The sequence below is a fragment of the Dryobates pubescens genome, chromosome 27, assembly GCF_014839835.1.
Source record: "Dryobates pubescens isolate bDryPub1 chromosome 27, bDryPub1.pri, whole genome shotgun sequence".
Classification (NCBI taxonomy): Eukaryota; Metazoa; Chordata; class Aves; order Piciformes; family Picidae; genus Dryobates; species Dryobates pubescens.
The window spans coordinates 1,967,463-1,995,450 of NC_071638.1; the positions used below are offsets into that span (position 1 = coordinate 1,967,463).

General features: G+C 46.9%; 1 protein-coding gene across 1 annotated transcript; it reads left to right on the forward strand.

The window, feature by feature from the left end:
- Positions 1 to 2,870: 2,870 nt before the first annotated feature.
- PARVG (parvin gamma) lies at positions 2,871 to 27,984 on the forward strand. Its single transcript, XM_009909151.2, has 12 exons — positions 2,871 to 2,969; positions 3,459 to 3,523; positions 6,190 to 6,292; positions 7,162 to 7,302; positions 7,717 to 7,832; positions 11,461 to 11,516; positions 13,190 to 13,212; positions 16,679 to 16,740; positions 16,865 to 16,933; positions 18,708 to 18,809; positions 26,210 to 26,282; positions 27,905 to 27,984. The coding sequence occupies exons 1-12, from the start codon at positions 2,891 to 2,893 to the stop codon at positions 27,982 to 27,984; spliced, it is 969 nt and encodes a 322-aa protein (XP_009907453.2). The 5' UTR covers positions 2,871 to 2,890.
- Positions 27,985 to 27,988: the final 4 nt, after the last annotated feature.

A 27,988-nucleotide genomic window follows, 5' to 3' on the forward strand; every position in this document is an offset into this window, starting at 1 on the left:
GAGACAGGGACCTCCTGGAGAGAATCCAGCAAAGAGTCATGAGGATGATTAGGGGACTTGAGCAGTTGCCTTATCAAGAGAGACTAAGAGCCCTGGCACTGATTAGTCTTGAGAACACAGAGGGGGATCTCATCAGTGTGCATAGATCTCTGAGGGGTGGGTGTCAAGTGGAGGGGCCCAGTCTCATTTTGGTGGTGCACAACTACCCTGGGTGATCCTGCTTTGGCAGGGGGGTTGGACCTGATGATTTCTGGAGGTCCCTTCCAACCTCTAATGTACTGTGCTTGAGCTGCATAGATGGTGCTTTGCTGTTCATGTTGCAGTCCCAAACATGAGCTTTCCAGGGCTGTTGCTTCACACAGTTTTCAGTTTGTGGTGGTTGCAATACCAGTTTCTCTGATTACCAGGTGAAGCGTGGTTGTCTTCCATCTCAAGTGCCAGGTTCTGCACATTGGCCACAACAACCCCATGCAGTGCCACAGGCTGGGGTCAGAGTGGCTGGAGAGCAGCCAGACAGAGAGGGACCTGGGGGTGCTGGTTGATGGTAGGCTGAACATGAGCCTGCAGTGTGCCCAGGCAGCCAGGAGGGCCAATGGCATCCTGGCCTGCATCAGGAACAGTATGGCCAGGAGCAGGGAGGTCATTCTGCCCCTGTATGCTGCACTGATTAGGCCACACCTTGAGTTCTGTGTCCAGTTCTGGGCCCCTCAGTTTAGGAAGGAGGTTGACTTGCTGGAAGGTGTCCAGAGAAGGGCAACAAAGTTGGTGAGGAGTTTGGAACAGAAGCCCTATGAGGAGAGACTGAGGGAGCTGGGGTTGCTTAGCCTGGAGAAGAGGAGACTCAGGGGTGACCTTATTGCTCTATTCTATTCTCAAAGTGATACCTTTGGAGGTCCCTTCCAACCCAGACTATTCTATGGCTATGTAGCCTCTCCACTGAGGTCTGACAACCCCATTCCTTTCTCTAATATCTGTTGTCCTCTAACACAGCCTCTTAGCTCTGCTGGAAAACTTCACCCATACTTTTGGGGGTTTTGATGAGGTAGATTGTGTACTGTCATTCTGCTTTCACTTGAGGACATCTGGATTGGGAAAGGAAGTCATTCTCCAATATGTGTTTAAAATGAAACAGTCACATCTGCCATTCAGTTTAATCTAACATGAAGATGGTGTTGGCAACCCCAGTATAAGCCTTTGTTTCCCAACAGCTGTATGAGCTGGCCTAATAAAGGGCACAGCTTAGATGTATAAATACATCTCAGTAATTTAATTTGATTTAATGCTGCTTAAGTATTGGTCACAAGTCTAGCAGCAATCTATTGATACCTTGGAAACTGAAGCTGTGTCACTTGAAATAGGGTTTTACTCCATATAATAATAATAATAATAAACCAGGTTGGAAGAGACCTTCAAGATCATCGTGTCCAACCCCTCAACCAATCCATCACCACCTAATCAACTAACCCATGGCACCAAGCACCCCATCAAGTCTCCTCCTGAACACCTCCAGTGATGGTGACTCCACCACCTCCCCAGGCAGCCCATTCCAATGGGCAATCACTCTCTCTGTGGAGAACTTCCTCCTAACCTCCAGCCTAAACCTCCCTTGGAGCAGCTTGAGACTGTGTCCTCTTGTTCTGGTGCTGGCTGCCTGGGAGAAGAGACCAACCTCTGCCTGTCTACAACCTCCCTTCAGGTAGTTGTAGAGAGCAATAAGGTCACCCCTGAGCCTCCTCCTCTCCAGGCTAAGCAACCCCAGCTCCCTCAGCCTCTCCTCACAGGGCTGTGTTCCAAACCCTTCACCAACTTTGTTGCCCTTCTCTGGACACACTCCAGCAAGTCAACCTCCTTCCTAAACTGAGGGGCCCAGAACTGGACACAGGACTCAAGGTGTGGCCTAACCAGTGCAGTGTACAGGGGCAGAATGACCTCCCTGCTCCTGCTGGCCACACTGTTCCTGATGCAGGCCAGGATGCCATTGGCCCTCTTGGCTGCCTGGGCACACTGCAGGCTCATGTTCAGCCTACACTCCACCAGCACCCCCAGGTCCCTCTCTACCTGGCTGCTCTCAGCCACTCTGACCCCAGCCTGTAGCTCTGCATGGGGTTGTTGTGGCCAATGTGCAGAACCTGGCACTTGGATGTGTTCAATCTCCTGCCCTTGGACTCTGCCCATCTGTCCAGCCTGTCCAGGTCCCTCTGCAGAGCCTCTCTGTCCTCCAGCAGATCAACTCCTGCCCCCAGCTTGGTGTCATCTGCAAATTTACTGATGATGGACTCAATGCCCTCACCCAGATCATCAATAAAGATGTTAAAGAGCATGGGGCCCAGCACTGATCCCTGGGGCACACCACTGGTGCCTGGCTGCCATCTGGCTGTGGCACCATTCACCACCACTCTCTGGGCTCAGCCTCCAGCCAGTTCCTAACCCATTGCAGTGTGCTCCCATCCAAGCCATGGGCTGACAGCTTGGCCAGGAGTTTGCTGTGGGGGACGGTGTCAAAGGCCTTGCTAAGGTCCAGGTAGACTACATCCACAGCCTGCCCCACATCCTCCAGGCAGGTCTAATCCAGATAAAACAGAATGAGATGGATTCAAGGCAAGTTTTAATACTTCAGGGCTTTTCCCTATGTTTTGGCAATTAACAGAAAACAAAGGAAAGTTCTTTTTGTCTTTTTTTTTGTTTAGGTACATTTAAATAACTGTTCAGATTTCTTTTTGATGAGCAATCCATCCCTCATGAAATAGTAGCTGAAAAAAACCCAGTCCATTTGCTTTGCTTTGTGTTCTTCATGGTTTTGGTCTTTACATGCCTTTGCTCATGTTCCTTTTCCATATATATATGTTTATTATTTTGTTTTTCAGCAGTTTACCAGGAGTGAGAACAGACAATGGACCCAGACTTCTTAAATGCATTTATACAGCCTCCTGAACTTCATGAATTGCTAGCTGAGAATGTCATCGCTCAAGGTATGGACTGTACGAGTCAGGACAGAAAAAGGTCCAAAGAATGACCTGAAGAACCAAGCAGCAAATGTGCTCTGTATATAATTGTGTACTCTTCTGCAGTGGTCCCACGATTGTACCAGCAGTGAGGAAGCTTTGGGAGTGCAATTTGGCTGCTGGCTCTCTAGAGACAGGTCACGAAGCAACACAAATTCTAGCTGGTTCTTTAACTGAAATTCAAATGTCATACAAGTATGTTTGCCTGTCTCATTAATTATCCATCCAGATCTTCTGCTTCAATGTAATTCCAATCAGCTAATTTGAACAGCAGTCTTGGTCCTCTGTTATACCATTTTCTCACCCATAAGGAAGCAATTATATGAAGAAAAGAAGTGTTTCTGCACGTGGGAATGGGTGATACTGAGTAATAGTAAAATGATAGCAGATTTCACAGCAAGCGTGCATTAGTCACACCTAATATTTGTAATGTATCTTGTTTGCTTCCTTTCATAGGTGAGAAGAAGAAATTCATAAAACCAACCTCAAGCAAAAACCCCAAATTGGAAGAATTAAAGCTGGTACTGCTTCTTTTACTATATTGCTTAAGCCTCACCTCAAGTTGCTTTAACTTGTTGAGTAATGCTCAGCCCTGCAAATCGCCCAACTCTTTGGCTCCAGTCCTCCACTCTACAGATCAGGACAAACTCTGCTTTTGGTACTTGGGCTCCACACAAGCAAGCAAGAGCTTTTGCTCAAGCACAGTGCCAGGGTGGCTGGAGCCATACAGGACTGAGCTTCAAATGCCTGCACCACCCAAGAGTGGTCACTGCTGTGTGTAAAATGAAGTGTAGAGTTAAAAATTGAGTTTCTTCTTACGTGAGACCTCTCCTAACTTGGGACATATGGATGAGCCACACCAGAAGTACCCAGTTGCTACTTCATTGTAATTGTCTGCTTGAGGTAACTTTGAAGGAAGAATGCTATTTTGTGGTTTTATGTCCAAGTAATTTTGAAAGCCTCCCCTGTGTGCTCACTCACTGCATTTCCCTGCTGGCCTGGGCCAGGGAAAGCCTAGAAGGGTGACATTCCAGGAAGAAAAGTGGCATGCAAGAAGAGACCAGCACTTCTTGCATTATGGAGAGGGTAAAGTTGCTGTAAATAGAATAAAAGCCATTTTAGGCTCTGTGCTGGTGTGTGCATTATGTGGCATTTCTGTATTGCATTTCCTTTACTTTCCATGCACACTGGAGCACAGAGGTTTAATTTTTTTTGGCCAGGCTTTCACAGTGTTTTGATACAAAGGAGAAAATCTGGGAGGTGGTGGTGCTGCAAAAAGCAATTATGCTGTCTGCAGAGACACTGAATTTATTCTTTGCAGACTGTCAAAAGTGAAGAGCTTTTCTTAGTTTATGAAGGTTTCTGTCAGGTTCAGTGCTTACTCCAACTCCTGTCAATCTCTTCAAACAATGTTGTTTGCCATCTAATTTCTTCAGATCATGAGGAGGTGGAAATTGGGTTCCAAGGGTCCCCTGTGTGCCCATTAACCTAAAGACGTCATAGTTCCTCTAGAGAAGGGGCTGGGGTGGAGGAGGGGTCAGGGAGGTATTATCAAGGGAAAAGGAAGGAAAACAAAGAAGCTTGCTTGGGAGAAAGAATCTGTTCCACTGCTCTTTCATTTTCAGGTGACTTTGGGAAACCAAGGAATCTGAAATGTATTGCTGTACTTATTAAAGCATCAGTTGCATGTGAGAATAGAAAATGGTTACATTTAGAGGCCCATAGCAAACATCTTGAAGTATTAATTTTCTCCTTTCCCTCTCTCCTCATTTTCAGACACAGTGCCCTGCTGTGCAGCTGAGCAGGGCCCCGACCACAGGACAGGATGCAGAGTTGTGTGAGCTGCAGGCTGGGGCTGTTTAGAGCCCAGACAGCAAACAAGGGGTCTTCTACATCTGTGCTCAGCAGAATTCTTGGCTTTTCCACCCTCACCTGCTGGCACCATTAGGTCTGGGCTACTGCTTTATCACTCACACATCTCAGGCACTGCCAGATCTTGACTTCCAAGCACTAGCTGAGGAGCACAGCTTTCTGCCCCAGAAACTGTTTTACTTCTTAGCTGAGGAAGTATATTACAAACACCTTGACAGATTCTTAGTTTGGGCAGGTGCTGGTTCCAGGCAATCTTGTTTCTTGGGGTGGTTTTGAGCAGCTCAGAGATTTCTCTTTTTATTATTATTATTTTTTCTTCCCCAAATTTCTTTTTACATTTTTGCTGCTGTTGGGCAACTTCTAGGGACCTGCTATTAATTTTTCCCATTTACAGCAAGTGAGAAGGATATTATCCACACAAGAACCTCCACTTGTAGCAATGCAAGCAATACTCATCCCTCTTTTAAAGGCTCTTTGTAGCAGCCAGCTGGGGCTACTGCTTTCCAGTTCTGTTTCAGCAGTTCATCTTCTGTTTCTATCATCATCATATGTGGGTGAAACACATGCTTGGGAAAGTGATGAGGAGCAAATTTGGTCACCTGTGTAGGAGCACAGTGGTCAAGAAAACGACTGCAGGGCCAAGGGATGTCACTGGGAATGTGGTTCATTTCCAGCTGTAGCCAGGCTTTGGCTTCCTGAGCAATTTCCCTTTGCAAAGGCAGGAAGGATATTGGAAAGGGCGGCTGCCACATCAGAAAGCAACACAAACAGAGTGCTGTGCTGGTTTCTTTTGCTTTCCTCCCAGGAAAGGTATTTGGGACAGATTAGTAGGGAATTGCAGAACGAAAATGAGAGCAAAACTAGGAGAGGAGGGGGAGGAGGGCTGGTAACATGGAGTCCTGTGAGAAACAACCAATACATTCTTACAGGATTCTGTTTGACCACTGAATTTGTGTGAACTCTGTGATGGTTAACAAAAGCAGGGGTTTGGAAGTCTACTCTGAAGCCTTTTTCTTTATGGCAATGGGCACAGAGTCTCTCTGCATGTATAACTATTCCTACAAAAGTCAGAGACATATTACATGAGGCATCTATTTCACTTCACAGCTCGGGAGAACTAGTACTTCATTTCCCTTTCAAACAGCAACCAAAGAGCACAAGGAGGGAAGTGGAGGCAGAGAACAACCCAAGGTGTGAGATAAGGGACTGAAGAGTAGGTGAAATGCAGCAGAGCACTGAGTGCTATACTGTGGGAACAGGATCAAGTGTAATTACAGGGAGAATATAATTAGTGGCCGCTTTGTTTTCTCTGCAGTTGTTGATTGACTGGATCAACACAACTCTGAAAGAGGAGCACATAGTAGTTAAAAGTTTGGAAGAAGATCTGTATGATGGAATTGTACTTCATCATCTTCTGGGTAAGCTGCTGCTTTGAGTGTATCTCACAAACACATCATGGAGGAGCTTCCAGATGATAGAATAAACCCTCCTGGATCACGGTAGCTGTGAGCTGTCTTGCTTCCTGCTAGAAGAGAAAGCTGTGAGCCATCTGTGACAGCTGTCATTCTGAACAAATGCCTGATGAGCTACTAGGGTTTTTATAAGATTCTTCTAAGAAAGTCTTTTTGCCTGATGGTTAACATAATAGAAAGGTGAACTCTGAAGTGTGATATTACAGGCCTCTAAAGCACTAGACTGGAACTGATGAACATCTAGGAGGCTCTCTGCACTATGAAGTGCTTGTATAAAGATGTTACCTCATGGACAAGCCTATTGATCTAGTTTTATTTCTCCATCTCTCCTGTCCCTCCTTATTTTGTCTTTTTTTTTTCCACTTTCTTTGGGGATGCCTTCCAGATGGTATCTTTTTCACCAAGGTTGAAGGCAGCACTGTGAACAGGATTGGCTTATTTTTGTGGCTTACTTGCCTAAGAAATGAGCCGGGATTTATTCTGTATGTGTGAGTTTATTTGAGCTTTGTACCCACAGAAAAGATTCTCTTGTTGGGTTCCTGTAGCTTACACCAGAAAAAGGAGGGACATGGATTGCTAGGGTTGGGGGATGATGCTGCAGGGGATGTCTTGAGTCCTTTCCCTTTTGCAGAGCTTCACTGCTTTTACTGAGGCTTTCAGAGCGCTCAGGGTGTATGGGCATGTGGAAGCTGTTAAGCGGTATCGAATGTTTAAAGCAAGACTTTGTGCTTTGCTGCCATGTTGTGTTTCTGATTTGGTTTTAATTTTTCTCCTCTGGTGGTGCTCAAACACCTCCATCTTCTTTCTGTCAACAGAAAACCTAGGGTCTCTCAAGCTGGATGTTGATGAGATCGCGTTAACAGAAACAAAGCAGCGACAGAAACTCTCTGTGATTCTGGAAGCTGTGGCGAAGTCTTTGCAACTAGAAGAAAGCCAGCTGAAATGGAGTGTGGAATGTAGGTGCAGAAAGTGACAGTGGAGGAAACTATCTGTCGGGGGGCCTCCTCTGCTGTAAGGCTGCTATGAGGCAAAAAGGTGCCAGAAATGTAACTGAGCAGCCTGTTTTCAGGCTTGAATCAGAAGTGAGATGGGAATATCTGATCCTGACTGGGTTGTGCAAGCTGCACTGTGTAAATGTGTGTCTTGTGCACCACTTAACAGTTCTTAGCATCTGTGTCTCATAGAAAGGACTTGCAAAGTGTGGCATTGCTGAACTGTGGACATATAGAAACCCCAATCAGATGTCCCACCTCTGTTACGGCCCTGCATGACTTCCAGGTTCTCCTCTGCATAGGGAGAGTTCATGTTGTCAGAGTAAGGTTTACTTGCTTTGCACATCAAAGGTTGTTTTCTCTTTTCACATGGCACAGCTATCTTGACAAAGGACCTGCTGAGCACATTGCATCTTCTGGTTGCAATAGCAAAGCACTTTGAACCCAACCTGCCCATACCTTCAGGTGTTCAAGTGGAAACAATCACCATTGAGGTAACTATAATTTCAGTATTTGTTATTTGTGCTTAGAATTAGGGAGCAATGTGTGCTCAGCTGTGAAAGAGATGCTTGGATTACCTGTGAACTGTGACGTTTCATTTCTGAGTTTGCTGGACTTGACTGCTGCTTGTGCATAGTTCAGATCTTGTGTCTTTAAAAGGGTAGAAAAACTCTGCTGGGTTTTCTTCATCAGAAAAAAAAAGGAACAGTCCAAACTGGAAACAGCTGTTGACCTTTGCAAAGAAGCAAAGAGACGTTCTGCTTTTTTGCCAACTTTGTTGCCCTTCTCTGGACTCGTTCCAGCAAGGATATTGACTTGCTGGAGTGAGTCCAGAGAAGGGCAACAAAGTTGGTGAGGGGTTTGGAACACAAGCCCTATGAGGAGAGGCTGAGGGAGCTGAGGTTGCTTAGCCTGGAGAAGAGGAGACTCAGGGGTGACCTTATTGCTCTCTACAACTACCTGAAGGGAGGTTGTAGACAGGCAGAGGTTGGTCTCTTCTCCCAGGCAGCCAGCACCAGAACAAGAGGACACAGTCTCAGGCTGCACCAGGGGAGGTTTAGACTGGAGGTTAGGAAGAAGTTCTATACAGAGAGAGTGATTGCCCATTGGAATGGGCTGCCTGGGGAGGTGGTAGAGTCACCATCACTGGAGGTGTTCAGGAGGAGACTTGATGGGGTGCTTGGTGCCATGGGTTAGTTGTTTAGGTGGTGTTGGATTGGTTGATAGGTTGGATACGACGATCTTGAAGGTCTCTTCCAACCTGGTCTGGTCTATTCTATTCTACTCTACTCTACTTTACTCTACTGTACTCTACTCTATTCTATTCTTTTCTACTGCCTGAGTGTATTAAAATAGAAACCTTCTGGGGATTTATTTCTTTAGGGGGAGGGATTTCTTACCTCTCTTCCTTTGGGGTCCCATTTTGGTGGTTTTCTCTTTGAGCCAAGATCTGTGTGCTTTCTTCCTCTTTGGTTTTGCTCCGGTACTTCAGGACGACATCAAATGTCTCGGTTTGGGATATATTGCAAAGGTTAGCACTGCTGTGTTTACAGTTTTAACAGAGGGTTTGCAATTCGGTGGTGTTGGGAGTCCAGCATGTGGTCTGTATGGCATGAGCTAACTTGGAGGATCATAACTGGAACTGAAACAAGGCATGCCCTTGAGCTATGTGTGTCACATTAGGAGGTTTAAAAGTGCCATGGAGAGACAGCTTGGCTTTGGTTCTGCAATGGTAGCCATTGTGGCTCTGTCCCACCTGAGAACTTCAGGAGTGGTTTCTCTGGTACCTAATGAGCTGCCAAACAGAGAGGGACCTGGGGGTACTGACTGACAGCTGCCTAAACATGAGCCAGCAGTGTGCCCAGGTGGCCAAGAAGGCCAATGGCATCCTGGCCTGCATTAGGAATAGTGTGGCCAGCAGGAGCAGGGAAGTCATTGTGCCCCTGGACTCTGCATTGGTTAGGCCACACCTTGAGTCCTGTGTCCAGTTCTGGGCCCCTCAGTTTAGGAAGGACATCGAGACACTTGAAGGTGTCCAGAGAAGGGCAACAAGGCTGGGGAGAGGCCTTGAGCACAGCCCTGTGAGGAGAGGCTGAGGGAGCTGGGGTTGTTTAGCCTGGAGAAGAGGAGGCTCAGGGGTGACCTCATTGCCCTCTACAACTACCTGCAAGGTGGTTGTAGCCAGGAAGGGGTTGGTCTCTTCTCCCAGGCAACCAGCACCAGAACAAGAGGACACAGTCTCAAGCTGCACCAGGGGAGGTTTAGGCTGGAGGTGAGGAGAAAGTTCTTCATGGAGAGAGTCGTTCGTCATTGGAATGTGCTGCCCAGGGAGGTGGTGGAGTCACCATCCCTGGAGGGGTTCAAGAGGGGATTGGATGTGGCACTTGGTGCCATGGTCTAGTCATGAAGTCTGTGGAGACAGGTTGGACTCGATGATCCTCGAGGTCTCTTCCAACCTTAGTTATGCTGTGATACTGTAATGGAAGTCCATGCTGTGCCTTGTTGCCTATGGTCAGTGACAACCCAGACCTGAAGTAAGCAGCCCTCATTCTAGTGTCTAGTCCATGTGGCTTGTGAGTGCCTGGGCTGCACAGAACTTGGAGGCATTATCTATGAAACCGCAGCATTGGCTAAAGCTGTTAACCCTGAGAAAGAAGAGATGCAAAGGATATGATGGGGCTGGGGTAGTGAACTGAATCCCTGTAGGAGAAATCAATGCCCCTCATGGGAATGGTAATCATTAGGTGAAAGGTGAGGAAAACCCATGAAGGCATAGCTTGGAGAAAGGGTCAAAGGCAGGAAGGGGGAAATGTTCAGGCAGCCCAAGGGAGACCAGAGGAGGCCTGGTCTTCTTGCAAAATGTGACTTCAGGAAGGACTTGCCATTTTTTGCTGCCTGAAAGATGACAGTGGCAAACACTGAGGACTTTTCTTTGGCGAGATATGCTTGGCAGGTGCCTGAATAAAGCAGCAGGCGTACCCAGGCTCTGCTGTTTCTTTGGACTGCAAGCTGGGTTGAAGCACTAGGAGGCTTTTTGATGTTTTGTGGCATACTATAGAATCGTTTCAGCTGGAAAAGCGCTTTAAGGTGGAGTGCAAAGGTTAAGCCAACACCACCACGCCCCAAAGCGCTCCAGAAATAGTAAGAATTGTTAATCTATATCTAAGTGGCCCAAAAAACCTAAGCCCTCTGCAGGGAGGTTCATCATGGGTGGCAGACCATGGTGTGAGGTGGTGTAATGGGTTGGGGCAGGTCCCCTCCCCACCACAGGCAGAAATAACGACTCAGACAAACGGATTGCAAAGGTGATGAAAGTTTAAATAGAAAGCAGTGAATGTTACAGAAAACCCAAAGCGCAGTGACAAAGAAAGATCCCATCCCCACCTGAGGGTGCATCCAAAACCCCCAGGGCTCCTTCTTCCCCCTCCCTCTGCTGGGCTAGTCTCAGCTGGCCAGGCCTGAGACTGCCCATCCCCCTGTGGCCTTGGGCCCAATCAGGCCCATGGCCGGGAGATCTCTCCCCCAGTTACCAAGTCTCGGAGAGGGAAGGAAAGAGGAAGTGCCAGACCCCGCACTGGATCTTATAGTGGTGCAAAGAATTATGGTAGGGAATACACAATTTCCTGTGTCCATCCCTCTGGGCTGGACTTCTGGACACAGGAAGTGAATGCACCAGGGGGGCACCCAGCTCAAACTACAACAGGTGGTTATAAGCAGAGGTGACCATCTCCAGTGCTGTAAAGCTGAAGGCTTCTTAATGCACTGAGGTGTGCAAGGAAATTGTTGCCTGCCCAGAGAAGCCTGATGCTGTCTCATCAGGTCTCCAGGTGAACATGCCAGCCTCTGAACTTCACCAGCTGAAGGGACTCTCTGCTTTTTCATTTGACTTCCTCTGATGGGGGAAGTTTGTAACTTCTGGCTGGAAAGTGAAGAAAGCAGAAGCGAGCAGCAGCATCTCAGAGCACCTGTGCTAATTGTAGAGGACTTGCTGAAAAAATGCCCTTTGGTATTCATATTAAGGCAACAAATAAGCAATGCAAATCTTATTAATGCTTGGAGATTTATTTTATTGTGGGTTTTTTTGGGTAACAGAACCAAAAATACTTCCTGTGTTTTCAACAGAACACCTCCAGAGGATTGAAGACAGCAAATGCGGTGGAATGCATCACAGAAAACAAGTAAGAGGGGTTATAGCTGGGGTTTACACTGTCAATCAGAAAGGAAATACTGTGGGTGTTTTCTGCCTGAGAAAAAGTAGCTGGGATCATGATGATGACAAAAAACATAAAGCTCAGGCATGCATATGCATGACAACTGGCTGTTGGTTTCTTTGTTTTGTTTTGGTGGTTTTTTCCCCCTTTTCAAAGAGTAACCTAATGATAGGTGCAGATCTGGGAAGGAATAACAAACTGCATCAGTACAGGTGGGGAGGTGATCTGCTAGAGAGCAGCCCCATGGAGAAGGAACCTGGGAGTCCTGGTGGATAACAAGATATCCATGGGTCAGCAACGTGCCCTTGTGGGCAAGAGGGCCAATGGGATCCTGGGGTGCATTGAGGAGTGTGTCCAGCAGATCAAGGGAGGTTCTCCTCTCCCTCTACTCTGCCCTGGTGAGACCTCACCTGGAATATTGCATTCAGTTTTGGGCTCCCCAGTTCAAGAGGGACAGGGATCTACTCAAGAGAGTCCAAAGGAGAGCTACCAGGATGATTAAGGGACTGGAGTACTGCCCTATGAGGAGAGGCTTAGAGACCTGAGGCTTTTTAGTCTGGAGAAGAAAAGACTGAGAGGGGATTTAATAAATGTATGTAAATATCTGGGGGCTGGAGAGAGGGGACAGGCTCTGCTCAGTTGAACCCTGTGATAGGACAAGGGGCAATGGATATAAACTCCAGCACAGGAGGTTCCACCTCAACATGAGGAAGAACTCCTTCACTGTGAGTTTCACAGAGCACTGGAACAGGCTGCCCAGAGAGGTTGTGGAGTCTCCTTCTCTGGAGACTTTCAAGACCCATCTGGATGCATTCCTGTGTGACCTGTGCTAGATTCTATGGTCCTGCTCTGGGAGGGGGGTTGGACTCCTTGATCTCCGTGGAGGTCTCTTCCAACCCCTAACATCCTGTGATGATGGGATAATGCCCTTCTTGACTTGTTATATGCATATATAATTTATTCTTTCTTGTAATGATATGTATGGCTGTTTCAGGGGCTGATTGTTTGTCATTGCTGTGGAGTGCAATGGCAAATATAATATTAAAAACTGAGTGCTGGAAATGTGCCTTTCCCGGACTCACCTGGAAACTTTCCAAAGTCACAGTGCTTTTAAAACTACTTTAATTTCTCTTGTGTCACAACAAAGAGTCGTGAGGCAGTTCTGCTCTCATTTTACTGTGAAAGCAAGGTTTGACCTTGCTGAGTTTGTGATATACTGCCATGATTATAAAGGAGGTAAGTAGTAGGATGCCATTTACATACTGACAAAATATGGACATCATTTCAGAAACTAGAAAGTAATTTTCCTACTCTCATCTTTTATATGCTAGAGTGTCTTCAAACTCTAATATCATGAGCAGCTTATTGGAAGAGGATGTTGTGAACTGTGCTTATAAAAGAAATGCTCCTTGGTCTGTGGGGCAGTTAAACTCTCATATAGACAATTCTGGGAGCTTATGCAGATATACACAGCACTTAAAAATCTCTCCTGAAAAGTTACTCTGGCCCACAGTTAATGGTGCTTTGTGCCTTGTCTCCTGCGTTACGAGAGAGCTGGGGCCCCAGATAAGCCTTGCTTATGAATAAGATTAGTTCTACTGAATGCTTTTTCTAATTCTTGCTTTTTATTGCACTTTTAGAAAGAATTTAGGAGCTCAGTCAGGTAAGTACTGCCTTTGCCACGTTCAGTGTTTCGCTATTATACCCCATACTCTAACCCATTTCTACCTCCTGATAAAATCTGTGGGCTCCCACTAGAGGTAATGGAGATTCATGCATTTCTCTCGCTGTTTTTCTCCAAGTGTACTCTGCTGATGTCTGTTCATATCGGCACAATAGGGCTTGGAAATGCGGTGGTGACTTTGTCTATGGATTGCGGGCAGCAGATGGGAGGTGAAACGAGAAATGAAGCATTGGGTTGATGAACCAACAGAGAAAACCTGAGAGGGGCAAATGGCCTCAAGTAGTAGAGTAGAGTAGAGTAGAATAGACTAGAATAGAATAGACCAGGTTGGAAGAGACCTTCAAGATCATCGCGTCCAACCTATCATCCAACACCACCTAATCAACCAAACCATGGCACCAAGCGCCCTATCAAGTCTCCTCCTGAACACCTCCAATGATGGTGACTCCACCACCTCCCCAGGCAGCCCATTCCAATGGCCAGTCACTCTCTCTGTGTAGAATTTCCTCCTAACCTCCAGCCTAAAACTCCCCCTGGTGCAGCCTGAGACTGTGTCCTCTTGTTCTGGTGCTGGCTGCCTGGGAGAAGAGACCAACCCCCACCTGGCTACAACCTCCCTTCAGGTAGTTGTAGAGAGCAATAAGGTCACCCCTGAGTCTCCTTTTCTCCAGGCTAAGCAACCCCAGCTCCCTCAGCCTCTCCTCACAGGGCTGTGTTCCAAACCCCTCACCAACTTTGTTGCTCTTCTCTGGACACTCTCCAGCAAGTCAACCTCCTTCCCAAACTGAGGGGCCCAGTAAAAGGGGAGGTTTAGGTAGGCTACTAGAAGAAAATTCTTCCTTGAAAAGATTCTCAAAGACTGAAAAAGACTCCTAGAGTGGTGGTTGAATCCCCTCCCTGGAGGTGTTTAAACGATGCAGAGATGAGGTGCTGAGGGATGTGGTTTGGTGCCAGACGTGGCAGAGTTAGATAACGGTTGCACTCGATCTTTGAAGATCTTTGCTAACTGAAATAAATCTGTCTTGGGTTTACACCTTGACCTCTTTCACTCTTGGAACTATTTGTGAGCATAATGGCTTGAGAACTGAGCTTTTTGTTGATGCCAGTTTCAAGGCATTTTCCTTTCCACAGTTTGCAAATGAGCGTTTTGAAGCCTGTTGGTACTCAGTTATGGATGTCAGCTCGGTATAAACAGTGTCCCCAGAGTTCTTACCCTTGGTGTTTGTAGGGTGTGAAACATGTCCACCTCCAGAAGAGGGTACTCTAGGATGTGAGACTGTCATGGGTTTCAGATTGCTCCTCAGTGATTTATTTGATAGAATCACCTTTTCCTTGACATTGCTCCTGTGGCAGTCCCTTGATGGGGAGAATGGAGTAACCAGTGAAAACCCTTTCACAGTGGAGCCTTCCGAGAGGAATCTTCCACAAGCAAAGCTACCTTTTGCTTTCCTGCACTATAAAAATCAGTTCCCTATTTAGTTGTGCTGCCAGAGTGCCCTTGATTGTTAAGTGTGTTTCATTGTTCATTCTTGAATCAGAGCAGTCTTGTGGCTGGGATAGTGAGGTGAAGTGGTCTGCTCTCACTAATCCTGTGCTGAGAGTGACCGGGCTGATGAGGGGGCTGGAGGGAAAGTCGTATGAGGAAAGGCTGAGGGGGCTGGGGTTGGTCAGCCTGAAGAAGAGGAGACCTAAAAGGAAGTTGTAGTCAGGTGGGGGTCAGGCTCTTCTCACAGGCAACCAGTGACAGGACAAGAGGGCGTGGTACGATCTGTGCTGGGGAGGTTTAGGTTAGGGACTAGACTAGACTAGACTAGACTAGAATAGAATAAACCAGGTTGGAAGAGACCTTCAAGATCATAGCATCCAACCCACCTAAACAACTAACCCATGGCACCAAGCACCCCATCAGGTCTCCTCCTAAACACTTCCAGTGACGGTGACTCCACCACCTCCCCAGGCAGCCCATTCCAATGGGCAATCACTCTCTCTGTATAGAACTTCTTCCTAACCTCCAGCCTAAACCTCCCCTGGCGCAACTTGAGACTGTGTCCTCTTGTTCTGGTACTGGTTGCCTGGGAGAAGAGACCAACATCTGCCTGTCTACAACCTCCCTTCAGGTAGTTGTAGAGAGCAATAAGGTCACCCCTGAGTCTCCTCTTCTCCAGGCTAAGCAACCCCAGCTCCCTCAGCCTCTCCACAGAAATGCTGATTAGGCTCTGGGATGGACTGCCCAGGGAGGTGGTGGAATTGCCATCACTGGAGGTCTTTAAGACAAGGTTGGATGTGGCACTTGGTGGCATGGTTTAGCCAGTGTCATGGTTTTGGGTCATAGGCTGGACTTGATGATCTCAGAGATCTTTTTCAGCCTCAATAATTCCAGGATTCTGAAAACGAAGGCGAGGGTGGGCATTTGCAGAGTCAATCTCATCTCCTTGGCAATCTCTACACTCATGCTAGCTCTCTGGCCCTGGCTGGGTGCCTGCCTTTAAGCTGGCTGGCGGCACCAGTTGCTGTTGAGGTCTGTGAATTTTCAGAGGAAGGACAGTGTTGCCAAACCCAAATACACTTTGTGGATCTTTGTATGGGAGGGGGACTGGTTTCCTGTGAATTTGATGTAGCTGACACTTCTGTTGGGGGAGAGCAGTACAATGTAGAGCTCTTCTTCTCTGATTACCATACGTTGTAGGTTAAGGATTAACTGTTATGCCGGAGAGATGGAACTCCCCCGTGGGGGTGGGAAGTCCCCAGAGGGAGGCATCAGATACTGTGTGATGTTATTCCATTCCTCTTCCTGTGTTATCCCTATATGAAGAGCAGACCTTCTGGCCAGGTCTCTCTTGGCTCTGGGCATTTTGGCTCTTAGCTGCTGCGTTCTCTTCTGGCTGTGTGGGAGGGAGGCTGGCTGGCAGGAAGCTGTTGTTTGCTGCCTCACGAGGCCTGCCTGGTTGTATGCATCCTTTTCCCTCAATATCTTTTGTACTTTGTTTACTTTTGTAAATATGACTTCTATTTAACTTCCAGTTGTGTACAAGTGTTACTGTTAACTCCTCTGGGGTAAATCCTGCGCTCTGTCCTGAGCCGGAGGCTCAACCCAGGACACAATCTTTTAGCTCAGAGGTTCAAGGTTAAAAAGCATAACTGAGAAGAGGCAGACTGGGGAGATGTGAAACTCAGCCATTGCTCATTCTGGTGGCAGCATGACTCTTGAGAGCCTCTGCAGGCAAAAATTTCTGAGGTGAACGAAGTAAATTGTTTTCTCTGATGTAGCCAGGCTGAAGGGAAGCTTCTCGCTCTGTCCTCTGATAAATAGAAAATCAGAATTTTCCCCCCATCTCCCTGTGCCTTTTTTCCTCCTTGGTTTGTAAGGTATGAGCAGCTTCATCCTTCTGGGGCAACTCTGATCTGACAGTCCTTCCAAATACTAATCAATGTTGTTTTGATACAGAGGACGATGCCTTCGATGAATTATTTAGCCGTGCTCCAGATAAACTGGATGCTGTAAAAAAGGTAATTTACTTTTCTAACACACACCAAAATTTGTGAAGCAAAGCAATTTGTGACTGCACTGGCGAAAATAAAAAATAAATGGATATTTTTCTTCCACCCTCTCCTCCTCTTCTGTTTTCTTTAGGTATTTTTGCAGTTTGTCAACCAGCACATTGGAAAATTAGGATTAAATCTGAAAGACCTCGAATCTCAGGTACCCTGCTCTAAGCCGCACGTTCACCATGCTTTGTCAGCCACTTGAGCGTTTCACTTCACCGTCAGGATTCCTCCTTTCGGTTGTAGCCATTTGAAACGTGGCACAGCAACCATTATTTCTAGCTTCAGATTGTTGGAAACAGACAATTGTGATGAGCTTTGCTGTTTCCTGCCAGAACAGGCACTGAGGCTGGGTGAAGTTCCAGGGGTCCATGGTGTGATGACGTTGAGGAGAAATGTGGATTGGGGCCAAGTATGGTCCTGGTTTTCCCTTTCTCCTGCTTATTGTAGCAGTTAACTATTCCTGGCCACAGTTAACTGTTCCTAGCAGAAGACATCAAGGCTGAAAGGCCCATCAAGGAATATCTGTGCAACTCCCACACTTCACATAATAATAGAAAACTGAAGTATAAATGTTAGCCCTTTTGGACCCAATTTATAGATGAGAATTCAACATCAAAGCCATAGGGGCAGCTTGAGGGGCTTTTTCCTCCCTGCCCATCCAAGAAAAGACACCTTTTGGTAGGATTTGCAGCCTCACCTACAACTGAGTGTGCATTTTACCCCAGGTAATTATGCTTGTCCTACTGCAAAACTAGGCTGTTAGTGTGTGTGGTGTCAGACCTGCAGCCACACATCTTCATTGGCATCCCTATTAAGAGATAATTCCAGCTGCCCCTAGTGCTCTGATCTTTGAGACCTGGCTGGAATGTAAAGGGATTAATCTCTTCCTTCATTTACCCTTCACTTCATGCAACAGGTATCAGACTTTAGTCTCTGACTTTGTGTTGAATGCTGCCCTCATAATGCTACAGGAAGTAATTTTCAGAGTCTGCCCACCTCCTTTGGATGCTCATTCCACTGGGATAGAAATAAAGATGCTCTGACAATTCAACCAAAAGCCAAGTTGACTGCTGGTGCTTAGAGATTTTTAATTCTAGATTTGCTTCATGGTGGGAAGGTCTAATTTTCATTATATTTCAAAGTTCCAAAATCCTCTGGATGCTGAGCTCCTTTAATGCTCATGAAATTGCACAAGAAGCTCTCATTAGGCACCTCAAGATCACCTCCCTGGGCATCAGTGAAGAGAGGCACCAGCCACTCCTCTATCATCCTCCTCCACTGCCAGTGTCTATGGGGAGGGTGGACAGCTGCTTGCATGGAGCCAGGGAACTGCAACATCCTTCCCACACCTCTCCCAAGGGTGAATGAGTGGTGGGCAATGAGCTTGGGGATGTCCCTTGTGCCATTTTAGTCCATGCTTCTGCAAACCCTCATGCAGAAATCAGCCCACTGTTCTTGCTTTGCTCCAGGCATTCAAAACCTCTGTGCAGTGACAGTCCCTGTGATTTATGCTGGGAGGATGAAAAGCAGAGCTGTGCTCCAGTGCTCTTCTAGGTTTTACCAGTTGGCAGCTGAGAGAAAGGAAGTTTTGCAAGTGTTTTGTCATAAATCTCAGGCATCAGGCACAATTCTTTTTTATTCATAGGCATGTGTTTGCTGCTCGTGGTCGCCTGAAGTTTCTTCACATCTGCAACTGTGTGCTTTAATAGCTGTCCTTTTACAAGGTCATATTTTCACTAACATGAACTTGGGAGTCCTGTGTAATTAAATACAGAGTTCACTGTCAAAAAAGTTTGAGGGGCTTGAGTCATTGGGCTGTCTGCTTGCCAGAGTGCCACTGAAGTTCTTTTGTCAGGAGAATGGCGTTTCTTGGAGTGCCTCACTGAAAGCCAACGTCATAAATAATACACAGATTGTTCTTCCTCTAGTTTGCAGATGGTGTTATCTTACTTCTGTTAATTGGACAACTGGAGGGTTACTTTTTGAATTTAAGGGATTTCTTCCTGACTCCAGCCAGCACTGTGGAGATGGTAGGTTGTTATTTAATTACTTTGGGCTTGAGGCTTCAAACGTCTTCCATATGCCAGTGAAGAGCTCTGCCTCTTGCTTTAACTGCTGCTGTGTATGAAGTCAGCCATGTGTGTGCACAGGATTTACAGGGTAGTGGTTTGGGACAGTACAAATGCAGGTACTTGATGTTAAAATATCCTGGAACAGGTTGGTGTCTTCTTCAAATGTGTTATCTCAGGGGAGGCAAGCTATTATTGCTTGCATTTATTTGACAGATACATGCCTCTGAAGCCTTCTAGTGAAATATAGAGGCTCTGTGTGATGAGGAATTGGTATGCAATCTCTTACAAGGCTGTCCTGCAAACCATATTTCTAAGTGGATGACACCCCTTACACAGCAGAACTGGATCCCTATAGGTTTCCTTATGCTGTCCTAAAAATATACCTCCATCAAGACGTGACCAGAACGTTTGGAAAACTCCTTCTGTGCTCAGGAGGCTCTTGAGAATTTACATCTTTTCCTTCCCTCAGGCTGTAATCTACACATCCAGACTTACTTGGCTCCTTTTTTTTCAGCCTCTGCCAGGCAGATTTCATCTGTTCTTTAAAAGCAAAAGGTAGCATCAGCCCAGAGGTAGTGCATGCTGGGCTGCCTGTGTAAATGCCTCCTCCACAGATCTAAGATGTTGAAATACTTTATCTGTTTTCAAATTCTCGCTGGCATGGGTAGGGTTTTTTCATTTGGGTCAGCTGCAGCTGTAGCTACATTTCACCTTCAGATTGTTGAAGGTAAAAAGTGGCAGGTTTTTGTTTGGTGCTTGTTCCCCCTTCTTTTCCCCCTTCTTTTCCCCCTTCTTTTCCCCCTTCTTTTCCCCCTTCTTTTCCCCCTTCTTTTCCCCCTTCTTTTCCCCCTTCTTTTCCCCCTTCTTTTCCCCCTTCTTTCCCCCCTTCTTTCCCCCCTTCTTTTCCCCCTTCTTTTCCCCCTTCTTTTCCCCCTTCTTTTCCCCCTTCTTTTCCCCCTTCTTTCCCCCCTTCTTTTCCCCCTTCTTTTCCCCCTTCTTTTCCCCCTTCTTTTCCCCCTTCTTTTCCCCCTTCTTTTCCCCCTTCTTTTCCCCCTTCTTTTCCCCCTTCCTTCCTTTCCCCCCCTTCCTTCCTTTCCCTCCCCTTCCTTCCTTTCCTCCCCCTTCCTTCCTTTCCCCCCCTTCCTTCCACCCCCCCCCCTTCCTTCCTTCCCCCCCTTCCTTCCTTCCCCCCCTTCCTTCCTTCCCCCCCCCTTCCTTCCTTTCCCCCCCCTTCCTTCCTTTCCCCCCCCTTCCTTCCTGTCCCCCCCCCTTCCTTCCTTTCCCCCCCTCCCCTTCCTTCCCCCCCTCTTCCTTCCTTTCCCCCCCTCTTCCGTCCTTTCCCCCCCTCGTCCTTCCTTTCCCCCCCTCTTCCTTCCTTTCCCCCCCTCTTCCTTCCTTTCCCCCCCTCTTCCTTCCTTTCCCCCCCTCTTCCTTCCTTTCCCCCCCTCTTCCTTCCTTTCCCCCCCTCTTCCTTCCTTTCCCCCCCTCTTCCTTCCTTTCCCCCCCCCCCCCTTCCTTCCTTCCCCCCCCCCCCCCCTTCCTTCCTTCCCTCGCTTCCGTACAGGTGAAGCTTTCATTTCATTCCCAGCCTCACTGCAGCTAATCTCCCTGGACAACATTTCTTTGTAATGAAAGTTCTCTCAGATGCCATGCTAATTACTAAATGCTCTTGTGGAGCTTTTCATCCACCCAAACTACTAAAATCACAATTGTCTGAGATGTAGGTTCAAATCTTGTCCAAAATTCTCTGCTGTCAGTTGATGACTCTTTAAGGTATGAGGAGCATTCAGATTCCTCCCCCCCACCCCCCCTTCAATCTAGGAACAAAGGAAATATATTTTGAAGGGTTGAATCCAACAAAATCAAAGCATTTCCTATAAATTGTTTTTCTTGCCTTTCTCCTTCTCCCCTCAGTTTTAAATTTGTTTGCTCTGGTCCATTGCCTTGGAAATGAATGTTCAATATTTCCATTGCCTTTATTCAGAGAAAGTGGTTGGGGTTTTTTTTTTCTAATTTAAAATTTCATAGACAACCTTTCTCTTTTTTGCACCAGCCCTGTTCAAGGCTCACAGATCTCTTAAAGAAATTATTACCCCTACAGTTCAGGTACAAATCAGGGCTCAGACTTTCCACTGCTTACCTTGCACATGCTGGTCACTGGCCTCAGAGAAGAATCACACAGCACTTACAGGATGGCCAAGGGCTCAGGCCCAGCCAGCATGGGTTTAGGAAGGGCAGGTCCTGCCTGACCAACCTGATCTCCTTCTATGCTCAGGTGACTGCCTGGTGGATGTGGGGAGGCTGTGGATGTAGTCTGCCTGGATCTCAGCAAGGCCTTTGACACTGTCCCCCACAGCAAACTCCTGGCCAAGCTGTCAGCCCCTGGCTTGGATGGGAGCACACTGCGATGGGTTAGGAACTGGCTGGAGGCTGAGCCCAGAGAGTGGTGGTGAATGGTGCCACAGCCAGCTGGCAGCCAGGCACCAGTGGTGTGCCCCAGGGATCAGTGCTGGGCCCCATGCTCTTTGAAATCTTTATTGATGATCTGGATGAGGACATTGAGTCCATCATCAGTAAATTTGCAGATGACACCGAGCTGGGGGCAGGAGTTGATCTGCTGGAGGGTGGAGAGGCTCTGCAGAGGGACCTGGACAGTATTCAGTATTCAGTATCACTAAGGTTGGAAGAGACCTCAAAGATCATCGAGTCCAACCTGTCACCACAGACCTCATGACTAGAGTAGGGAGGACACTAGTGCCCACTGCAGGCTTGAACTCATGACCTTCCCCATTAAAGGTCTTATGTGCTACCAACTGAGCCACACCACTCCCCCGACAGGCTGGACAGATGGGCAGAGTCCAAGGGCAGGAGATTGAACACATCCAAGTGCCAGGTTCTGCACACTGGCCACAGCAACCCCATGCAGAGCTACAGGCTGGGGTCAGAGTGGCTGGTGAGTGGCCAGGCAGAGAGGGACCTGGGGGTGCTGGTCGATGGTAGGCTGAACATGAGCCTGCAGTGTGCCCAGGCAGCCAGGAGGGCCAATAGCATCCTGGCCTGCATCAAGAACAGTGTGGCCAGCAGGAGCAGGGAGGTCTGTCCCTGTACTCAGCACTGGTTAGGCCACACCTTGAGTCCTGTGTCCAGTTCTGGGCCCCTCAGTTTAGGAAGGAGGTTGACTTGCTGGAAGGTGTCCAGAGAAGGGCAACGAAGTTGGTGAGGGGCTTGGAACACAGCCCTGTGAAGAGAGGCTGAGGGAGCTGGGGTTGCTTAGCCTGGAGAAGAGGAGACTCAGGGGTGACCTTATTGCTCTCTACCTGAAGGGAAGTTGTAGACAGGCAGAGGTTGGTCTCTTCTCCCAGGCAGTCAGTACCAGAACAAGAGGACACAGTCTCAGGCTGCGCCAGGGGAGGTTTAGGCTGGAGGTTAGGAGGAAGTTCTACACAGAGAGAGTGACTGCCCATTGGAATGGGCTGCCTGGGGAGGTGGTGGAGTCACCATCATTGGAGGTGTTCAGGAGGAGACTTGATGGTGTGCTTGATGCCATGGGTTAGTTGTTTAGGTGGGTTGGATTGGTTGAGGTGTTGGACACGATGATCTTGAAGGTCTCTTCCAACCTGGTTTATTATTATAATGGGTTTGGACCCTGGCTCAGTGCAGTTCCCTGCATCCTAGTAATTTCATTTTAGCAAGGTTACTTCCAAGTGCTGGACTTACTGTTGAGGAGTTTGCCAAAGTGGTATTTACCATTTGTTTCTCCTGTGATACTCATCTCAAGATGAAAAGTGGGATGACAGTACAACTTAAAATTCTGAGTCACCATAGTTTGACTGTCATTTGTACATAAAATATGTCTTCCAGTTCCCCTGTGCTTTCTAACTCCTTGTCACTTTAGACATTAATTGGTATAATACAGCATAAGAATGCAATCTGAGAGATCTGAGACGTTATTATTTGTGTTGTAAAAAGGGTGCTGTTAGGATCAGTGTGTTGCATCAACTTTCATTGATGCTGAAACCTGGTGTGTCAGAGTGGTGCACAGACTTAATGAATCACAAGGAGAGGAAGTTGGGATGGAAACAGTGACACTGAAGTGGAAATAGGAGGAAGAAATAGCGAGGGCAGGAGTCTGCGTTAGAGGAGCACGGGGGGTGAGTAAAGCAGGAGCAGAAGTTTGGGATGTGACCCACCCACCAGCTCCAGGTGACAGCACTGCATATGGATGGGTTGACAAGTAACTGTAAAGAAAGCCCCACTGTGGGCACTCATGTTTAGAAAGACATGTACTTTGAGACAAGGAATGTAGTCACCAAATAGATCAGGCTGAAATTAGAGGTGAACTTTGTGCAGACAGGAGATGAAAAGTATGGAGGGTCCTTGGTAGATTTGTATGAGCTTAAGGTCTCCTGACTGCCAAAGGAAGCAAACAAGCCTGAATCCAAACTGCCAGTCTCAGTTAATCATAAACCAGAGGACTAGGTAAAACATAAACCTGTTGCATTACTTTGGAACACACAGCTTTTCCTTAGCTTACCTATGGAGGATTCCTGTGCTTATTGTCAGAAGAATCACAGGGGATAGCATGGCAGCAGTTCTGATGTACCTCTGAAAGCATAAAGTGCTCAGTAGCCAAAGGAATGCACGAAGAGACAATCTGAAGTTTGTCTAGACCTAGTAACTTCATTAGAGGAAGGGAGATTGCTAATTGCTAGCCAAGCAAACCACTACCCTTCAGCTGTTAGAAGCTAATAATGACATCACAGAAGAGTGTCATTGAAAGGGACCTCTAAAGATCATAGAATCATAGATCACCTAGTTCCACTCCCCTGCTAGAGCGGGATCACCTAGAGTAAATCATCCAGGAATTCATTCAGGTGGGTTTGGGATGCCTCCAGAGGTGGAGACTGCAACCTCTCTGGCAGCCTGTTCCATTGCTCCACCACCCTCAAGTAATTTATAACTACAGCATATTTCTGTGGTATTGCTTTGATGTGGGGAATGTAGAGAGAAACAGTGAGGAAAAATCAGAAGAAAACCCCAACCCTTCAGCCTTCATTCATACATGTGTGCTTAATTTATCAGGAGTAATATAGCCTGGGGGGAAAAGGCTCCTGGGAGACCTTCTAGTGCTCTTCCACTACTGGGAGGGGGCCTACAAGAAAGCCAGGCAGGGACTTTTTACAAGGGCTTGTAGGACAAGAGGGAGTGGATTTAAGCTTTAGGAGGGCAGATTTAGACTAGATATCAGGAAGAAATTCTTTATGGTGAGGATGGTGAGACACTGGAACAGGTTGCCCAAGGATGCGCCCTCCCTGGAGGTGCTTAAGACCAGGTTGGATGAGGCCTTGAGCGGTCTGGTCTAGTGGAAGCTGTTCCTGCCAATGCTGGCAGAGTTGGAGCTAGATGATCACAGTATCACAGCATCACTAAGGTTGGAAGAGACCCCAAGGATCATAGAGTCCAACCTGTCTCGACAGACCTTACGACTAGACCATGGCACCAAGTGCCACATCCAATCCCCTCTTGAACACCTCCAGGGACGGTGACTCCACCACCTCCCTGGGCAGCACATTCCAATGACGAACGACTCGCTCGGTGAAGAACTTTCTCCTCACTTCGAGTCTAAACTTCCCTTGGCACAGCTTGAGACTGTGTCCTCTTGTTCTGGTGCTGGTTGCCTGGGAGAAAAGACCAACCCCTTCCTGGCTACAACCACCTGTCAGGTAGTTGTAGAGGGCAATGAGGTCACCCCTGAGCCTCCTCTTCTCCAGGCTAAACAACCCCAGCTCCCTCAGCCTCTCCTCACAGGGCTGTGCTCAAGGCCTCTCCCCAGCCTTGTTGCCTTTCTCTGGACACCTTCAATTGTCTCAATGTCCTTCCTAAACTGAGGGGCCCAGAACTGGACACAGGACTCAAGGTGTGGCCTAACCAATGCAGAGTCCAGGGGCACAATGACCTCCCTGCTCCTGCTGGCCACACTATTCCTAATGCAGGCCAGGATGCCGTTGGCCTTCTTGGCCGCCTGGGCACACTGCTGGCTCATGTTCAGGTGGCTGTCAATCAGCACCCCCAGGTCCCTCTCTGTTTGGCTGCTCTCAGCCACTCTGACCCCAGCCTGTAGCTCTGCATGGGGTTGCTGTGGCCAAAGTGCAGCACCTGGCACTTGGACTTGTTGAATGCCATCCTGTTGGGCTCTGCCCATCTGTCCAGTCGGTCGAGGTCCCTCTGCAGAGCCTTTCCACCCTCTGACTGACCAACATCTGCTCCTAACTTGGTGTCATCTGCAAACTTGCTGATGACTGACTCAACCCCCTCATCCAGATCATCAATGACGATGTTAAAGAGGATGAACATGATCTTTAAGGTCCCTTCCAACCCAAGCCATTCTGCGAATGTTTAAGGTATTATCACTTCTGTTACTGTCTACAAACATTTTTGTGTGTTAAAGCATGAAATTCTAGCTCACAAGTAGAGCTGATTGGAAGATTTCTGATCTTTGCAATTCTTTTCCTGTTTGTACTTTGGTTTGTTTGGGGTTTTTTAATGTGTTCCAAACGTGGTGAGCAAATATGGAAATAAATTCCTTGCATCTATTAGATCCAGTTATGAGTCCAGCCTGTTTTCCCTGTGGAAACATCTATTACCACAAGGTGTTCACATGCAAAGTCTGGTTTAAAATATATGGATTCTTCTGCTCACCTCATGGGTTAGGTGTTGTTGGGAGATGGATTTTTTGCATCCAATTTTAAATGATAATTTGTAGCCTGGAGAAGAGGAGACTCAGGGGTGACCTTATTGCTGTCTACAACTACCTGAAGGGAGGTTGTAGAAAGGCAGAGGTTGGTCTCTTCTCCCAGGCAGCCAGCACCAGAACAAGAGGACACAGTCTCAGGCTGTGCCAGGGGAGGTTTAGGTTGGATGTTAGGAAGAAGTTCTATACAGAGAGAGTGATTGCCCATTGGAATGGGCTGCCCGGGGAGGTGGTGGAGTCACCATCACTGGAGGTGTTCAGGAGGAGACTTGATGGTGTGCTTGGTGCCATGGGTTAGTTGTTTAGGTGGTGTTGGATTGGTTGATGGGTTGGACACGATGATCTTGAAGGTCTCTTCCAACCTGGTCTATTCTATTCTATTCTATTCTATTCTATTCTATTCTATTCTATTCTATTCTATTCTATTCTATTCTATTCTAAATCCTGAAAAGCACTCCATCAAGACTGAGCAGATGAATATGAGTATATATTATATGAATGAGTATCTTCAGCCACTAGAGAAATACTTTGCAAAATCTTCAGGCCACTGTACTGTTGGGTGAAAAATATATCCTGCTGTATTAGTCAATCTCTCTCTCATCAACAGCTTCACAATGTTAACCTTGCACTGGACTTGCTGGCAGATGGAGGTCTTCTGGACTTCCCTGTGAACTCTGAAGGTGAGTCATGACATGAAACTTGTCTGGAATAGAATTGCTGACATCCTGGCTTAGCAAATGGTGGAGTAATCCAAGTAGGTTCTGCAGTGTGACAGTGACACAGTTAATAATACAGTTGTCTTACAGCAGCTCAGTGAGAATGAATAGTGATAAAGCTGAGAATTATTTTCAGCAAGGTTTCTATACTGCAAATGTTGTATTGCTCTAATCTTAGCAACATTACAATAAACTTAAGCTTTACAAGTAGTTGGTATTTGTTAAAGATTTCAAACAGTGGCGACTCCAAGAGAACTTGCAGCAGCTGAACGGGAAGGAAGGCTGTTCTCCTATCTCCTAAACAGTTTTAACACATTAAGCCCAAGGTTATTTAGTGTGGGGAGACATCTTGCAGAATGTGTTCTGAAATGCAGAAGCACTGTAACCCAGAAGAGTTGGTGGGTCGGTCTCCTGAATGTAAAACACAGAGTTTTTAAGTTGCTCTTCTGCCTAGTTCAGACCTGAGAGCTGAACGTTGATCTCCTACACCCAAGCGACTGCTCCCCTTGCCGAGTCAATGTACATTCATGTTCCTCTCTCTTGCATGTGTTTAGTCCATAACCCATGGCACCATAAGAGAGGCAAGGATACAGTTTAGGACTTTGGTTTTTCTTTGTTTTCTTTTTCTGCTGAGGCTTTGATGATGTTGACACAATGGGCATGCATGAACTGTGGGGTTTTGCCATACTACACAGAGCTAGAATTTTGGAAAGCTAATTTATGCTCCCTTTGAAAAGAATACTCTGTGCTGAGATCCACCTTTTGTAAGAAAGGAGTTAAAACCATTCTGTCTTTCCTTTCTTCTGGCTATTCTGCACTGCCTCAGACACAGAGCTGATCAGTGTAGGAAGTATTGGTGCCAGCATCCACAGGTCCTTTAGGTTCACCAGGATAATCCTCAGATAGTGATTGAATTTAGTATGATTTAGGGGTACTTTATACAGCTGCACTATTTAGACAGTTCAAGGATCTAATTTACTAGTACTTAATTGGTAGTCTTTCTTGCAGTGATTTACAGCCCTGTAAGGACAACAGTAAACCTTCTAAATCAGTTAGCCTCTCTTATTGCAGTTATGAAATACAAGGGCAGTTTGTTTAGCCAAGAGCACAGAAGCTAAAACCTAAATGGAAAAAAAAACAACCCCAACCCAAAGAAATGAAAAGCATCCAAGAGCAGCATAATGTGCTGGAAACATTGCAGCAACCACCACAAAAAGAATTAAAGAAATGATACAACTGAGTAATTACCAACATGATTCCTGCCACAGAAGAACCATTACAAAGTAAATCTGTAATAGACCTATTAAATTATCTAATCTGTTCCCTGCTAGTGAATAATTATTTCTTGCCAGGTGTTATTTATCCAGGCTTCCAGCAAGCATCCCTTCCCCCGCCTTTGCCTTAATTTAATAAGTGCATCATTTACTACTCTGTAGTTCCTGTGTTGCTTCTGGTTAGACTGTCTAAGTTCACGTTATAACTGGGGAAGGAGGTGGAAGATTGTCTTTGGCAGTTGCAGTGTCTTTCTGTTCCAGTGATTGCTCATGCTTCCTATCTGGTTTTGTTGTTTCTTCTGGGTCTTACAGATGTTGTGAAGGGAGACCTGAAGTCTACCATGCGGATTCTCTATTGCTTGTACTCCAAATACAAGACCAAAGGAACATGAAGAG

Coding starts and splice junctions, on each gene's coding strand:
- PARVG (XM_009909151.2), top strand. CDS start 2,891: ATGGACCCAGACTTCTTAAATGCATTTATACAGCCTCCTGAACTTCAT. Junction 3,524..6,189: donor AATTGGAAGAATTAAAGCTG/GTACTGCTTCTT, acceptor TTTTCTCTGCAG/TTGTTGATTGACTGGATCAA. Junction 26,283..27,904: donor CTTCCCTGTGAACTCTGAAG/GTGAGTCATGAC, acceptor TGGGTCTTACAG/ATGTTGTGAAGGGAGACCTG.